The sequence below is a fragment of the Hevea brasiliensis genome, chromosome 11 (assembly GCF_030052815.1).
Source record: "Hevea brasiliensis isolate MT/VB/25A 57/8 chromosome 11, ASM3005281v1, whole genome shotgun sequence".
In the NCBI taxonomy this organism is placed as follows: Eukaryota; Viridiplantae; Streptophyta; class Magnoliopsida; order Malpighiales; family Euphorbiaceae; genus Hevea; species Hevea brasiliensis.
Genome location: NC_079503.1, coordinates 4,203,184 through 4,220,609, shown reverse-complemented (window position 1 = coordinate 4,220,609; position 17,426 = coordinate 4,203,184). Strand labels below are relative to the sequence as shown.

The 17,426-nt window shown below is 31.6% G+C and overlaps 2 protein-coding genes across 2 annotated transcripts; one reads left to right on the top strand and one right to left on the bottom strand.

Annotated features, from left to right (window-relative positions):
- Positions 1 to 681: 681 nt before the first annotated feature.
- Positions 682 to 2,782, top strand: LOC110656478 (profilin-2-like). The gene is made up of 3 exons (XM_021813303.2): positions 682 to 1,042; positions 1,900 to 2,037; positions 2,333 to 2,782. The coding sequence occupies exons 1-3, from the start codon at positions 920 to 922 to the stop codon at positions 2,465 to 2,467; spliced, it is 396 nt and encodes a 131-aa protein (XP_021668995.1). The 5' UTR covers positions 682 to 919; the 3' UTR covers positions 2,468 to 2,782.
- Positions 2,783 to 3,947: 1,165 nt separating this feature from the next.
- Positions 3,948 to 8,124, bottom strand: LOC110656479 (glucan endo-1,3-beta-glucosidase 13). The gene is made up of 5 exons (XM_021813304.2): positions 7,791 to 8,124; positions 5,024 to 6,298; positions 4,649 to 4,679; positions 4,465 to 4,546; positions 3,948 to 4,346 (listed from the first exon to the last, which is right to left on the bottom strand). Exons 1-5 carry the CDS (start codon positions 7,843 to 7,845, stop codon positions 4,242 to 4,244), a joined length of 1,548 nt encoding a protein of 515 aa, XP_021668996.2. The 5' UTR covers positions 7,846 to 8,124; the 3' UTR covers positions 3,948 to 4,241.
- Positions 8,125 to 17,426: the final 9,302 nt, after the last annotated feature.

The following is a 17,426-nucleotide window of genomic DNA, read 5'->3' as shown; positions in this document are numbered from 1 at the left end:
CCTTCAAGTCATGGGTTATTCAATGAGATTGGAAAAGAGTTGCTCTTTCAGAATCAGATGGGCTCCATCCAGATTGAGCAAAAGGGCCATGGCCATGGCCATTTCAAGGTCGTTTTATTACCTAACAGAATAAAATCATAATTCTAAATCAATAATGTGGAAAAAGGGTGTTTTCATAAGGAAAATAAATTAATAATTCAGAGATACGAATAATTAAAAAGGCTGACTATTTCAACTGCTTTATACGCCAAACCTTCTTTAATCATCCTTTATTTGAGCCCAATAATCTTTTTTTTTCTTTTCGGTTGCGGGCCCCAAGCCCAGAAAATTTCTAGTCTAACATTCTCCGTCACATGATAATGATAGGCTGGAATTATTTTTATTTTATTTATTTATTTACACAGATCACCCTGTACATCATCCAAAAAAATAATAATAAAAAAAATACTTTACGCCTTTTGTTATTTCTATCATTATAAATTAAATCAAGAAAATTATTTTATAAATAATTATATACATTTTTTTACATAAAATTAAATAGTTTAATTTTATGAAATACTGTATATTTTTTTTAGGTTTTAAAAATAATTTAATAAAATATAAAGATTTGATAACAATTTATTCATATTATTGTGAGAGGGTATTTTAATTTTTTTTTTTTAATAATTACCGAAATAAAAATTAGAAATTTAGCATATCCCTCCCCTCCCTGTAATAATTAAAGAGCACAGAGTCTGTGGACCACCTCTCGTCGTTGTAACGCAATATCAGTCTGTACGGTGCTGGCTTCGAAGATAAGAACACGGCCCTTTACCCTCTCTCGGCTCAGCAGAACACGACATTCCCGCATACACACCACAGAAGCAAAGCGAGCCTCATTAGATTTCTGAACTAGGAGATCAAGAAGAAGAAAAAAACGATGTCGTGGCAAACATATGTAGATGATCATCTTATGTGCGAAATCGAGGGCAATCATCTCTCTGCTGCCGCCATCATCGGCCAAGACGGCAGCGTTTGGGCCCAGAGCGCCAACTTCCCTCAGGTCTTTCTCTACCTCGCTTCCTTTTCCTTTTTTCATTTTTATTTTTGTTCTCTTGCCTAAACTAAACTAACCTGTGTGTTTTTTGGATCCATGGAAGTTGATTATCGGGTCAGATTCGGTGTTAGATGTGATCTGAATGACTTTTTCTTGTTTTCCCTTTTTCTTTATTTATTAGTTTTGCTTCTTCTCCGTCTTTATTAATTAGCTGATGGAATATGCTGGAAGGAAATTGGTCATGCGCAACTGTTTTTCCTATTTGAATTTTTGTTTTTGTTTTTTGTTGGGCTTCAAGTTGGTGCCTTTACGATCGGATTTGATGATTTTTTGTTTACTAAAATTTACTTTTTTGTGGATTATTGAATGATTAAAATACCCATGTGGGGTAATTAGGGATTTGGCGGTCTCATATGGTTTGTTTTATGATTGTCAGCGTACTCTAGTTGAATTGGTTGATGGGTATGTTGATCCTCGGTTTAGCTTGATTACTGCTTAATATGGTGTTCTTCTCTTTGTATTTCGTCGATTTAGTTGAGAATCCCTATCCGTAGTTAAGTGAGAGAACCTTTCAAATTTTAATGTATATGCCAAAAAGGAAGAGGAACCACGGTCACAACTTGTTTTGATTTTATTTGGTCCCTGGGAAGGGTCAGGAAAGGAAATCAATGAGAAAGAGAAGGCTTACTATTTTACTTGTCTTATTGATGCGCGACTGAATACAAAACATAATGGTGTAAAATGAAAAAAATTATCAAACGTTGGAATCCTCAACACACCGGATCACTTCTATTAGTGTTATGTATGTTGGACCTTTTTTGATAAACCCATGATAATTTCTTTTATTTTGATGCTTGCTTTAGTTCAAGTCTGAAGAAATCACTGGCATTATGAGTGATTTTCACGAACCTGGAACGCTTGCTCCAACTGGATTGTACATTGGTGGCACAAAATACATGGTGATCCAAGGCGAGCCAGGAGCTGTCATTCGGGGGAAGAAGGTGATACCTTCATATTTAATATTTGGTTTCAGTTTGATCTGCATTTGCATCTAAACTTGCTTAAAATACAATGTTTAATGTAAGCATGCAAAGATCGCCTGATGTAATAATATCAAGAACACTGCATATTCTCATCAAAGTTCAATTTGAAGTTTGAACATCCAATATATGTATGATGGATTTACATTTATAGAAATGTATTTGTTGTTTGTTTCATTTTGAAATTCAATTGCTTATTACGTTGGCAAGTTTTTTCTTCTTCTTGTCTTCTGAGCCTTTATCACTTCAATTTCAGGGCCCTGGTGGTGTTACTGTTAAGAAGACTAATCAGGCCTTAATAATTGGTATCTACGATGAGCCAATGACTCCAGGGCAGTGCAACATGATTGTTGAAAGGCTTGGCGATTATCTCATTGATCAGGGTCTTTAATATCTATATATGTCCTTCTATTTATTGCAATTTTCTTGGCTTCCATACAAGCTTGCATTTGCTTACCAGCTGTCAGAACGGCTAAATGCAGAGAAATAATGTTATGAAATATTAAAAGTCAAGGAAAACACTGTGTGGAAAGAAAAGGTTTGGTGCTTGTTAAAGTGAATTGATATGCTGATCATTTTGTTGTTGTACTAGTTTGATTATGGTATTGGATGATTGCCGAGTGAAATACTTTGTCTAAACTACAGTGGATTTCATCTGATGGATGTGGTAATTTGATTGGTATAAACTTTCAAGTAATTCTGTCTATGTGCTGTGCCTAATTTTTGTCGGTCATTTGGGTTTTTTTAATTTTTCTTCCTCCTCCTCCCTCACTGTCTATCCTTTCTTGCTCGACCTCTCAGTTTTTCTGGATGGCTTTACGGTCTGTCCCTGTAGACTCAAATTGCGGTAGAAATTGAACTAGATGTTATAGGATTAGGGGAGATTGCAACTTACAAATCTTGCCTTCGAAATAGTGCTTTTCAATAAGCTGGACTTCTCTTTCTAGCATGGACAATGGCGAGATGGGGTTATTGCTAGAGCATATCCTCTTGTTCCAGTTAACTTCCCTTGTATTGTTTGGTGGAGAAATGATAAGGTCGTGGTAGGTATGAAAAAGCTGAAAAACTCTGAGCAATAACCTTGGTGCTCATATGGACTAGTCCTTAATGCCATTTAGGGGTACTTGAATGGTTTGTAAGGGGGGAAAATTTTCGAGTTCAAATTCGAGTCCAATGATAATAAAAACAATAATTGGAAAGCAAGCAGAATCTATGAATTGCCAACTCAACTAAAATAAGCCTTTATCTTAAAAATTTGGGGTTTGCCATATGGATTCGCTTTTTTCACTCTGAACGATTTTGGATTAAATCCTAAACAATGTGTAATGCTTATAAGTCATGTTGTACTATTGAGTCAATCGATGAATTGACCCATAAGTCAAAATGATTGCCACCGTTCAATGGTCAGAAACAAACACTAAATGGTCAAGCAATTATGCAAGAGACTATTCATCTTTGCAAGTAGAGCACACACCATGTCCGAATGTCGATTTGCCGGTGAATGTACACGCACCACTTACCATTAGCTATCACGGAGGAGGGGGAGGATAAATCCTCTAAAAGCTATTGACGATGCTCTTCCAAATGCTACCTTCTAGCGAGATTACTTACTCATACTTCACCCTTTAAAAATTCAATTCTATAATTTAATAGAACCTTTTGCATCACTATGTTCATCTCTAAATTTTACCATATTCATTAGGATCAACGTGAAAAAACAATGAATTATCCTTTTTTTTTCTCAAGTTGTATTTAACTTTGTTAAACAAATATTACAAACGAGACGTCTAAAGACTTTCATTGAAAAAATTGAGTTCGTGATTTCCAATACAAAGGTTTGGAAAGAAAAGAGGGAAACCAGAAACAAAATCTGATGAAGAGGAACTCCCATTTACTTGGTGCATACTTAAAGAAAGCGATCAAGAGATAGGTACACTAAAAGAAGGCAATCAATGAAGTTCCAAACTCTACTTAGGAAGATAATTTTCTCCATGTCTTCTCACCCCGGAAAATTTTTGCAGTCATAGTTGACATCTTAAAAGATTGTACATTTGTACTCGCAATTTCAATAGCACATGAACATAAAAGCCAAACAACTGACATATAGAGACGGATGTAAACTCTAAATCTCATCACAGCGATGGATTAGTATTGCATGCCATTTCCTAACACCTACTAAAATATTGTACAAAACTAATAGCAGGCAGATATCTCCATGCTAGTTGCGCATTCTTGTTCAATCTAAGGAAAAATCTCATCCATATGTCCTCCTGCATATAAAGAAAAGCATGGATATCGTCCTATTTTGGCAGACTTTATCATGCTTCTATATCAAGCAATGTTCAGAAGTGCAAGGAATATCACAAGAAGGAGACGGTAAGCCCATACAAAAACTTTATCCTGTGATGATGAGGAGTGAGAAGTTGAAGCCATTGCCGTCGTGTTACTTGTTGCAGTTTTGTTGTTGGTCCTGTGTGATAGTTGCAAAACATGCTTAGTATACTGAATATTAATGGGAGTAACCTGCAAATTGAATTATTGAAATGCAGGATGTTCCAACCATTCAACTTACCCAGTGGTCATATACAAGCAATTATCATAGCCTGCACAAACAATACAAATTAGTTTGTCTACTGAGTGAGTACTTGGATGCCTATCAACTTGGATCGATAGTGAAGTTAATAAACAACACAAAACATCATCTTACTGAGTCATTACTAAAGCAAAACCTACCAAAATAAAAGAAAGTGGCAAAAAGCAACAGATGGATGACAATTTGCACTTATGAATTATGTTGTGTTTGTCTTAGTCCCACAATTCTTTTTAGAGTATTTTACCTGTTTGAGGCGACAGTCATGCACACATCACACATATGAAGAGAAAACACAAACTAGGATATAGGATTCTGACCAAACAGAAAAAAAAAATTGCACAATTGTACACATACTTGGATCCTTGTCAACTTTAATTCCCACCCCACCAAAACTGCAAGCAACATCACTAGCCCCGTTTTGGTGGTAGTAACTATTGAATGCATAGGATGCATGTGAAAGTAGAGTATCTGGCTCAAAACAAGGCTGGCTAGGTTGAATGGCAGAACAATCCACATTCCCAGGACCACATGCCCAATCTAAGGCACTCTGCAAGTCAAGTTGAGAAGCATTACTTGAAGCAATGCACCATGATGTTCCATTGAAACCGGAAAAAGTGGTATTTTTGTGCACATCAACAACACCTCTTCCTGTAAAATCCAAACTGTAAACACTTGTCTGGTCTGGATAAAATAAACCCCAGTTCCTTTCTGATTCCAAACCAGGCTTCCTGTTCTCATTGAACAATGAGAAGATATAAATATCTAGCTCTTCTCCAGGCTTTGCAGGAGTACCTGAGTTACTGATGACATGGCGAATCAAATTGGTGTTATAGGTCTGGGCATTATCAGGAGTAGCAGCTGTCTCCTTCGGTGACCCTTTGGATGGCCAACCTGTCTCAGTGACCATAAGGTTAATTGTTCTAAAATTCAGAGCCATCAGAGCAAAATAGAGGGCATCAATCTGAGCATCGAACATGTTTGTGTACAGCAAACCAGTGTTTGGATCTATCACTTCTGAGGATGACTCAAATAGAGCATAATCCAAAGACACATTGTTAGGAGAATCTCTATAAGCATAGTAAGGATAAATATTAATCAAAAAAGGAGACTGATTTTCAGCAAGGAATTCCAACATGGGCTTCAGAAAAAATGCATAGCTGCTATTAAAAGCCCCAGCAGACGGTGGAAATGAACGAGACAAAATCCCAAGGGAATGGGTGCTTGAAACTTTAATCTTTTTATGCAAACCAACCTTCTTCAAAGCTGTGAGGACATTATGCATGGCAGGTACAACTTGGGCAGAGGCATTATTGGGGCTCTCTGTGACTTCAGCTCCAACAGTTATATATGTGATCTTTGTAGCAGGATAGTAAGGAAGAATGCTATTCTTCAACCATGAATCAGCATTGGATTGAAATTGGGACAATGCCAATAAGTCTGAGTTTGGAACACCAACCATAAGTTCAACTCCAGTGTTTGCAAAGGCCTTTAGAACCTGAATATTTGAATCATAAATCCTCAAATATTTAATGTTATGCTGTTGAACAAGCTGCGCGGCTTTATCAGGTGTTGGAATGTCATCCGCATTTCTTCCATAGCAAACTCCTACTATGCTTCCCCTGCAAAATACTGCAACAGAGGACTGATCTAATTTATGGATTTGTGTTAAGTTAAAGAGGCATTCAAAACAAAAGAACTATGAAGTACAAAACAAAAAGCCTGGATAAAAGTAAAGCATTTAACCACCCTACAGTCAATTCCCACAAAAATGATGACCAATACTAAAATTAGTCACCTAAGCACCCTGTTAAACTTAAACTAAAAATTCTAACAACAAATAGGAGCAGTTTGGAGTAGACATTGCACTTCACTTAAATGCACTAAAGATCTTGCTCAATAAAAGTAATAACGTAACTTGATTCTGTTTTGTGAGGTTCCAGAGATTGCTTTTAACCAATGGTGCAGTATATTCTTGATGGGTTCCCTTTTTCATTAATCCGAGCAGCCATCAGCCCATCATAAATGGTTTTATAAATTGAATTTAAGAAAAAGTTTGCCAATAAACATTTTGTACTGAATACAAAGCTCTGATGTGGTTAATTTCAATCAATCTTTAATGACATTGATTTAGGTGATGCAACTTACTGTGTGAGAAAAGGGGCAAGGTAAAGCTAGTCATTTACTACTTTCAGCAAACCTCATCATTCAAGTGCAAACGATGTTCTCAAGATCATCACTACATTGCTATTCTCGAAAACAAAACTGAATCAAAACCAAGTTAAAGGGTTCCTCATAAAATTAGAAACTCCTATACCTATGTATGAAGCAATAAAGTGAAATCTACTTAATGGCATGCATAGTTTCCTGGGATGTTAATGCATTGAAAGCCCAAAATTAAAGTTTAGAGACCTAAAAACTTTAATTGGATAATGTTTTCGCTTCAGTGAAAGCCACGGTTGCTATTCGTATCATCCTCCATAGCAATAAAGAGTCAATAATCATGGACAGCTGAGTTCAAACTTCAATCATTTTCTGTTATACTTATAATCATTGAAGCCAAGTATAAGCAAAAAGAAATTTATGGAATGGGACCAAAACCATAAATACTGCAATCTTGCTGTCCATCAACTTAAATATTGAGAGTCTACCTAACAAAAAAATACAGAAAATGCAACTACTAGTTATTAACAGCTTATTAAGGTATTATAGGCTCATTTTTTATTAGCATTAGTTTCGTAAAATACCAATCTTTGCTGCAATTTTAACAAGGAAAAGTATAGCGTCCTATTCCAGCCTAGAGAGAGATGAAGGGGACAACTTTTCTGTTGATTAGAATTAGAGCATCGCAACTATAATCGATTATTTTTGACAAGTCCAAAGAAGGCACATCATGCTTTGCTATACACACAATGCCACTGGCCAAATATTGAATCTTCAAAATCACAAGGGAAGAAGAAGAAGGAGAAGAAGCAGCAGCAAACAGTATACCTTCGTAAAAAGAGGTAAAATCCCAACTCAAACAGAGAAAAAGAAGAACATACCAGACACCAAATGCAGGAAGAGTACAAATAAAGCAAAAAAGAAGGAAGGTTAAGGAGAAATGAGTAAGAATAAATCATACCCAGAAGTGTAAGCAACAGTGACATAGCAAAGATAAGCTTGAATCCTCTAGCCATTGCTGTGCAAAACAGAGCCTCCAACTCTCCAACGATAATGCCCAAAGTTCTGTTTCTACTTTACTCTTTTACCTATGAGTGGTAATGAAGTAAACCGTTCTTGGTCTAGGAATCTAGAGATTAACGTCTCTCCTATCTCCCTACCCAAAAACGCTTCTCTCGGAGCTCGAGAGAGAGAGAGAGAGAGCCTTGCTTGTTGGCTCGGCTTTAGTGCACCGTGAGTGTGCTAGTGTCAGAGAGGGACAGTGATCGGACCGGATTTCAGACATATTTTTATGAGATATAGCTAATAAAGTGTCTCGATTCCGCTAATTTGGCATGTCTGTTCCACACTCAATTACAATATGCGACCCTAATAACAAACGGCACATTCCATTTCCGTTACATGAAGCCCCCGTTTACGATAAATTATGTTTTTATTTTTTATTTTACTTTGCATAAAAAAAGTAAAAAATATGAAAAATGAGTCCAAATAATGATAATAATAATTTAATTAAAAAATTAAATAAATATATTCATATATTTCATTATTAAAATATAAAGTATTATAAATATTTAAACATATTTTATTAAGTTTATAATATGTGTTATTAATTTATTTTATAATAATAGATTACTTTTTTAATGTAAATAAGTATTTTTTAAAATAATTATTTAATTTTAATAATGAAAATTTATAAAATAATTTTAATTATAAAATTTATTATTTTTCATTTGAAAAACACTAACAAATATAACTTCCATTTGAAAAAAAAAATAATAAAAGATAATTCAAAATTATTTTTTTAATTTTAAAAAATTTAAATGACAAAAAAATCAATATAACTAACCTTAACTAATTTAGGAAACCTTAACTAATTTAGGATTGTATTAAATTTTAAAAAACAAAAAAAAAATTTACCTTTTATTTAAAAAATTAACATGTATAAATGTAAAAATTAATATTTTAGTTTCTAAAAATTTGTTGTAAAAAATCATCTCAATTTTTCAAAAAGAAACATTTATTTCCTTTATTTTTTTTAATATTATTCCCCATTTTTTTATTTCTCCCTTTTATATTTTTCTTTATCAATAGGTAGACATTGCACTAGAAAGGCCTAGGGCCCTTTGCATAGGAAAGTCCACATAGGAACCACCAAGGTTACAAATAGAAATCTAAGCCCACAAATCAAACTAGCCTTTTGCTAAAAAAAAAAAAAAAAAAAAGAGGGAAGAAGAAGAAGAAGAGAACCGAGCTAAATGACCCGATTAACCCCAATGCCCATATTCACGAAAACCCTAGGGTTACCTTGGGCATCCAACATAGGTGACTCTGTAACAAACTGAATTTTAAAAATATAATTTTTATAAATTTAAAATATTATTTTATAATATATATATATATATATATATATATATTGAAATTTAAAGGATTTATTTGAATGTATAATTATTATCTTAAAAAAAATCTTGAGTTAATTATTTGATTAAATTATTTAAATATCTAAGTGTATACATTTTTATTTTAATTTACTTTAAATGAACTAAACAAAGTTATATAATAGTGATTGAACTATTTTTTATTAAATAAGGATATATTATAATATTAATTTATTTAGTGTGTTAAAAAGAAATTGTATGTCATATTATATTAATTTTGATTTATAATAAAAATTAATGTGATTTTGAGAAATTTATATCAATTGACATTATTTTAAATTGAGCAAAGTGCTAATAAGGTTTAATTTAATTATTAATATTGTATTATTAATGATACTAATGACAATTCATTTAACTTAAAGTAAATATTTAAGTAAATTTGTATTTTTTTTTCTTTAAAATTATTTTAGCAGCTAAAATTTGTCTTTTTTCTTTCAAGAAATTAATATATATTATTATTAAATTTTATATATATATATATGTGCGCGCGTATTTGTATATAATTTTATCTCGGTAAGTGCCTGGAAATAGCTGCGAAATGCAAGCTTCGTTCTCTCAAGCTTGACATCCGCCCTGGAACGAACCAATACTCTACGAAAGTGAATTCTTGTAGGAGATATAACATTATTTTTGCACCACCAACACCACCTCTCAGAGCTCCGAAGGTCTTATTGCTAAAATCCATACGAGCTGAGAACTCGTCTATGGGTGAGATGATATCATCTTCTTTCAAGTCATTGAGAAAACTGACTCTTGAGAATGTTCGTGGTACAAGGCGTTTTGCCATTTCCTGTTATTCTCTCCAAGAATTGGTGATAGTTAATGATAAAGATGATGGTCTCTGTCATATCTATATCTCTGCAAAGAAACTTAAGACCATGAGTCTGTTATGGTTTTCTCCATCTGAGGACACCTCATTGAAAATTTATGCTCCAAGTCTCAAGTGTTTGTCAATGGATGGAGATATTGCTCATAAGTGCGACCTGGGAAACTTCTCAAACCTGGAAATTGCTAAAATTTACATGAAAAACAATCCTTATTCGTCTAGCAATTATTAAACTTCCATTGATGAAAGTACGGTAAGCTTCTTCGTTGTATCAGTAAGGCCAAATTTCTAAGCCTAAGTGGAACATTTCTTGAGGTAAGCATAATCCCTTTTCAGTCTTTATCTTTGCACGCTATAAAGCTTAAACAATTTTGGAATATTATTGGATGGTATTAGCCCTTTCGGGTGACTGTTTGCCAAATTTCAGCAATTGCCTCATTTTTGCAGCAATTACCACATCTAAAATCTCTAGGGATTAGATCGTATATGGAATCTACCAATGCAAACGCAAAGGCAAGTATTGCATATACCCTTCTTATACTCCTATTTTGTTTTCATCTCTGACATTCAGTATTTTCAACTTCATTTGTATGCCAATTTTGTTTTAAATTTCAGTTGAGTGATTTACAGCCTCTGCGGGACCCTGATTATGAAACTGCGTCCTGGGAATCCCAAAACTTGGAGATCACAATTGAAGGATGTGGACATTGCGCTTTATGAGGGGGATCATTGAACTAAAACTAATCGAATATCTGATAAATCATCTAAGAGCACTGAAGAAGTTGACCATCTATGGTTCTGCATCAAAGATTACCAGAAGAATCAAAGAACTCAAGAAAGCTATGGAGTTTCAAATCTGTTTCCAATAGAGCAGAACCATTCTTGGATCTATTTGTTCCTGTCCTGCGGAGGTTTAGCTATACTAACGCAAAGATGGTGAAGCCGACGTGCATTGCAGACATGAAAGTTTTAAATGGGGACGCCTGCTAATTGCATTCTCGCCAGTAAAATCAGTTCCAATATCATTTCCTTCTTACAATATCATTAAACATTGCAAGCTTCAATCCTCCGTCTATCTTCTCCAACATTGCAGATGCTGATACATATGTTACAGGCTTAAAGCACAATACAGAGACTAATTTGCCTAATCCAGAACTTTACATGCACTGACACCATCACATCAAGATGAAATCTTACTGAAAATAGTGTATGTACTAGTGGCATTTTGTTCTATAATCTAAGAGAACGGGGATCAGATCACGAAATCACAGCAAGCATAATCAAAATATTTCTTAAATTTCAAATAAAACTCCAGAAAAAGATTTATTTTAACGAGGATCATCCCACATCAGCAATATTTACATATCATAAAGAGTAGAAAGTTTGATGGTCATTACTACAATCACCATGATCGTAATCAGACGATCTCGGACTTGGCCTCGGCCTCTTCTGGGTATTCGAAGTTGGGATCCTTCACGTCCACGGCTTCCCTCTGGATTCCGATCTCAGCCTGAGAATACCCATCGCCAGCCCAAGTGTACTTGCCGCCGTGACCTCCCTTCTTGGGAGATCCATTCATGCCAGTGGCCGATTTCTTATCACTCCTGACATTGGACTTGGCATTATGATTGGTTTTGAAACTCTTACCAGCGTTCTTCATCCTCAGTCTAGGTCTGGTATGCAGTTTTCGGCGAAGGAGATGATGCTAGAATGCTTGCAGGAGGGTTTACAGACGGGGAATCTGTATTATTTTGCTTTGCCTTTTTGGTGGGGTGAAAAAAAAAAATCTGTGGGTCCCCGACTGAGCGTGGCGTATTGTGATTGGATGAATGGGGATCGGATGACAACAAGCATGTGAAGACCCTATTTTAAGTTGGGGTAAATAATTAATTAAATATAAAATATATATTCTATAATAATATTTATAATAATTAAATTATAAATTGTATTTATTTAAAATTTTAATAAAATTATTAATGATATATATAAATTATTAATTAAAATATATAAAATTAAATAAATTTAAATATTATTCAAATAATCGTAATTAAATTTAAAATAAATTTAATTAACAAAACTATTAATCATATATTTTAACATCGTCATCTTATTTACATTAGAGAGATATTTTTTATTCTCTTATTTTCTGTTGTCCTTTGCTTATATTTTAAATTAATATAAATTAAATTAGATTAATTTGAGTTAAATTAAAATATAATAAATTTTAATTACATTAAAATAAGTAATTTGATAAAAAAAATATAATACAATGATAGCCAAAATTTTTAATTTTATTAATTATAATCAAATTTTAATTAATTGTTATAATTATATGTAAAATAAATTAAATTGAATTTAAGAAAGATAATAATAAATTATACTATAATTTTAAAAATTTTATTTGATTAATAAAATAATTTATTAATTAAAATTTTATATTTAAATAATTTTTATTTTTTATATAAAATATATTTTATATTTATTTTTATTTAAAATTTTATATCAAAAAATTAATTTTAATGATATAGGTGCCGCCAACAACCATACATCACCTCCACATGCTTACTCCAGAGATACCAACTAGCTCCCCCACAGCCTCATAAGTCATATGACAATGACGATGCCTCAATTGCCTCACTCCCAGCCTCCGCGAGCAGCCATATGGGTTCAACAGCCTTCGACGCCTTCCATGGCTGCACCACCACAACAGCAGCAACAATTCTAGCACTCCCGGCGGCCATTGGCATAAACAGGATTTAATCTTAAGTATCAAAGTGACTTTTGCTTTACCCTTGCATTATAGAATTTATTTATTATTTTATTTTAACAATATAAATAATTTTATAGTCATAATATAAAGTTTTGTTAATGATAAAATTTTTAATTAGTTATAATTTTATTTTTAAGTGTTAATAAGTAAATAGGTTGATTAATATATTATTTTTAATTATTTCTCAAAATTATTTAATATATATCAATAAAAGGCTAAACAAAATTAGAAGAAAAAAAACATATGCCATTCATTGTTAAAATTGTTATATTTTAACACTACGAGAAATTTAAAAAACAGCAACTAACTTTACCAACTAATAAAATATGGTCATAAATTACTGATTTATTACCAACTAAATAACTATGACAATAAAATAAAAATGCAAAATAATATTTACTAATTAAATTACTGACTGTTTACCGACTAACTATTACCGATTAAAATTTTTAGTAGGTAAAATTGGTTCAAAAAATGCACAGCAAAGAAAGAGATGAAATAGTAAATATTACAATTAAATATATAATTGGTAATTACTGACAATCTAATTGTCAGTCGGCATTTACTGATTATTTTTTTTTTAGTTGGTGAAATTCAAAACTCATAACGTCATAGTTTTATAATTCAAAAAATACTACCAACTAAAAAATATTTAGTTGATAGTTACCGACTATATATTATTTAGTCGATAAATCTAAAAAACTCATGAAAATAAAATTTTACAATTGGAGATAAATTATACAGACTACATTGTCATTTAATTGGTAAATACCAATAAATATTATATTTAGTCGGTAAAAATAAAACTAATAAAAATAAAAAAAAATTTAATTTGAGAGAAATATTACAGACTAAAGAGAGTTTTAGTTGGTATTACTAACTAATTTACTATTAGTCGATAAAGTTAAAGATAATGAAAATAAAATTTTATAATTCAAGAGTAATAATTCGAGGAAAATTGTACCGACTATATGACCGTTTAGTTGGTATTTACTAACTAATTTAATTGTTAGTTGGTAAAGCTAAATCTTAAAAAAAGTAAAATCTAATAATTCGAAAGAAATAATGCCGACTAACTTATGTTTTAGTTGGTATTTACCAACTAAGTTGTTTTAGTCGGTACCATTAAAGATCATCAAGTTAAAAGTTTTGTAATTTGAGAGAAATATAATCGACTAAATGGTGCTTTAGTTGGTATTTACCAACCAATTTTATCGTTACTCGGTAAAGTTAAAGGTAATAAAAATAAAAATTTTTAATTTGAGGAAAATACTACCGACTACATAGAGTTTTAGTTGGTATTACCAATTAATTTATGTTTAGTCGGTAAAATTAAAGCGCATAAAAATAAAATTTTGTAATTTAGGAAAAATAATTTGAGAAAAATTTTGCCGATTATATGACAGTTTAGTTGGTATTTATGAACTAATTTAATTTTTAGTTGGTAAAGCTAAATCTTAAAAAAAATAAAATCTAATAATCCGAAAGAACTATTACTGACTAAAGTTTTGTTTAGTTGGTAATTACCGATTAAGTTTTTTTTAGTTGGTATTTACCAACCACCTTTTCTTAGTCGGCAATGTTAAAGCTTATTTAGTTAAAAGTTTTATAATTTGAGAGAAATATTATCGACTAAATGATGATTTAATTGGTATATTACCAATTAATGATATGATTAGTCGGTAGAGTTAAATGTAATAAAAATAAAAAATTTTAATTTGAGAAAAATATTACAGACTAAAGAGAGTTTTAGTTGGTATTACCAACTAATTTGCTATTAGTCGGTAAAGTTAAAGTTCATGAAAATAAAATTTTATAATTCGAGGAAAATCGTACCGACTATATGACTGTTTAGTTGGTATTTACGAACTAATTTAATTGTTAGTCGGTAAAGCTAAATCTAAAAAAAAAAATAAAATATAATAATTAGAAAGAAATAATGCCGACTAACTTATGTTTTAATTGGTATTTACAAACTAAGTTGTTTTAGTGGGTACTATTAAAGCTCATCAAGTAAAAAGTTTTGTAATTTGAGAGAAATATTATCGACTAAATGCTTTTTTAGTTGGTATTTACCAACTAATTTTTTTGTTAGTCAGTAAAGTTAAAGGTAATAAAAATAAAAATTTTTAATTTGAGGAAAATATTACCGACTAAATAGAGTTTTTGTTAGTATTACTAACTAATTTATGTTTAGTCGGTAAAATTAAAGCGCATAAAAATAAAATTTTATAATTCAAGAAAAATAATTCGAGGAAAATTTTACCGATTATATGACAGTTTAATTGGTATTTACGAATTAAATTAATTTTTAGTTGGTAAAGCTAAATCTTAAAAAAATAAAATCTAATAATTCGAAAGAATTTTACCAACTAAATTATTTTTAGTTGGTATGTACCAACTACCTTTTTTTAGTCGGTAATAAAAATAAAAAATTTTCATTTGAGAGAAGTGGCTAATTCAATTAACACATCATAAAATTATGATGCATATATTTAGAAGTGGCCAATTCAATTTTGGGCTTAGATAATTCAATAATTAAAATATACATTTAATTTTTCTTTCTTTAGTTTATGATTTGAATTAAATTAGACTGTTTAAAATAAAAATTGTTAATATAAAAAAATGAATTATATCACCACTTTTTGAAGAAAAATAAATGATATTTATATAAAGATAGGATTAATGGGAAAGAAAACCATTGATGAAAAAAGCTTGACTTATCATTAAGATTTTTGGTATTTCTTTAAAAATATATATATATATATTATTTTAAAAGAAAAAATTTTGGCGAATGAGTGAGTTGATATTAAACAAAATTTGTCAGCATGTTCTATTTCAGTTTTATTTTCAATATTGATTTTTATTAAATTTTAATTTTTTATTATTTTTATTTTATTCCATGATTTTTATTAGAGGCATTATTATTTTAAAAGAATAAAAGAAAAAAAAGGAAAGAAATTAAAAAAATATATATAATAAGAATTGAAATTAAAGAAAAGAAAAATGTAAACAATAAAATAAAAAGGAAGAAAGAGATCATAGCCGTTTATTTTAGGTCTTTATTCTAGACCATCGGATCATAATATATAAATTTCTCTAATATCGATCCAGCTGCTTCTTCTCTTTCGCCGGCCGGTTCTTTCACCCATGGTGAGATCGTCTCCAGTAATCTAAGACACCACACATCAGCTATCTTTCATCTCTCTCTTGAAACGCAAGTCTCATTTCCTTTTCTTCCTTAATCTTGATCACTGCAAAACCCAAACACCTCCTCATCCATTTTTTCAGTCGAGGTACACTTCCAAAATCCAAATTTGGCTACTATTTATTGCTTCCCTGCTACCATAGCATGCTCGTGATTCTGTTTTGCTGCTTTGCTAGGCACGCTCATGATTCTGTTTTGCAACTTCGCTCGGCACACTCGTGATTCTGTTTTGCTGATGTCTTAGAGGTAGATTCCTTTCTGTTTTATCTGTTTATAATCTTCGTTGAAAGGTCTGGTTGCCCTGTCCATGGGAATTAGTGGAGTTTTAGAGGAGTGGTTGTTAATTTAGCCAGGATAATAAGTGTATGTTTTGGAGAAAATTCAGCATATTGTCTTTGTTAGTGAAAAAATTTTCTATGGATCTCAGTATGATAAGGCATAATTTCACCTTGTCGTGGAGATAAAACCCACGCATGTATCCAGAAAATTTTTATAGTAAGCATTTCATTTCCCAAAAACCAAGATGACATTGTTTTATTTATTAGATGTAAAACATTTGAGTTTGGTGTCTATTTGTTTCATGTTCTTGTGTTGCTTGGTTCAACTTCAGTTTATCCTTGCTACATGGGTGGGCAAACACATCTCTTGTAGAGAAAATCAAGATGTGATTCTACGTATTAAAGAGAATACATGGCGCACAAGACTATATTATCGTAAAAGACCAAATAGAGGAGGACTTGCTTGTGCTGGGTAGAGGAGTTTTGTTTGGGATAACAAGCTACATGAATTTGATGTGTGTGTGTTAGAACCAAGTTGCCTTGCCAACAAGTCCGTTGTCCTACATGTTAACATCTTTCGTGTTAGTAAATAAGTTTACCTCGACAAGTTGTTGAGCGTCATCCTACTTGTAAAATGTTATGTTTTTAGCTATGCTCTGTAAATAGCTTTTGAACTGTTTTAGTTATTTGTATGTATTAGCTTTCCAGTACTGAAACTTTTTGTATGTAAAAGTTGCTAGTTTTTATGGTATTTTCAGAGATAGACATTTTAGAACTAATCATTTACTATGTTGGATTTTATGAGAGTTTGGACTAATAGACGTTTAGGTCATCTTAATCCAAAGATTAGGCAAGAATTTTCCATACTTAACTACTGTGTAATAGCTTCCCTGAATAAATAGTCTCTACTTAAAAGGAATTCATAAATAGTCACTCCTTAAAAGGAATTGAATTGATAAAGATTTTGAATTTATATATTAACCATATATCTCATTAAAAAGGGAATGATTCCCCTCATTTATATATTAACCATATATCTCATTACAACTATTAAATTCATGACATTCAAGATAGAGAAAA

Coding starts and splice junctions, on each gene's coding strand:
- LOC110656479 (XM_021813304.2), bottom strand. CDS start 7,845: ATGGCTAGAGGATTCAAGCTTATCTTTGCTATGTCACTGTTGCTTACA. Junction 4,680..5,023: donor TAAAGTTGACAAGGATCCAA/GTATGTGTACAA, acceptor TTGTTTGTGCAG/GCTATGATAATTGCTTGTAT. Junction 4,547..4,648: donor TGCTTGTATATGACCACTGG/GTAAGTTGAATG, acceptor ACTATCACACAG/GACCAACAACAAAACTGCAA.
- LOC110656478 (XM_021813303.2), top strand. CDS start 920: ATGTCGTGGCAAACATATGTAGATGATCATCTTATGTGCGAAATCGAG. Junction 1,043..1,899: donor AGAGCGCCAACTTCCCTCAG/GTCTTTCTCTAC, acceptor TGCTTGCTTTAG/TTCAAGTCTGAAGAAATCAC. Junction 2,038..2,332: donor CTGTCATTCGGGGGAAGAAG/GTGATACCTTCA, acceptor CTTCAATTTCAG/GGCCCTGGTGGTGTTACTGT.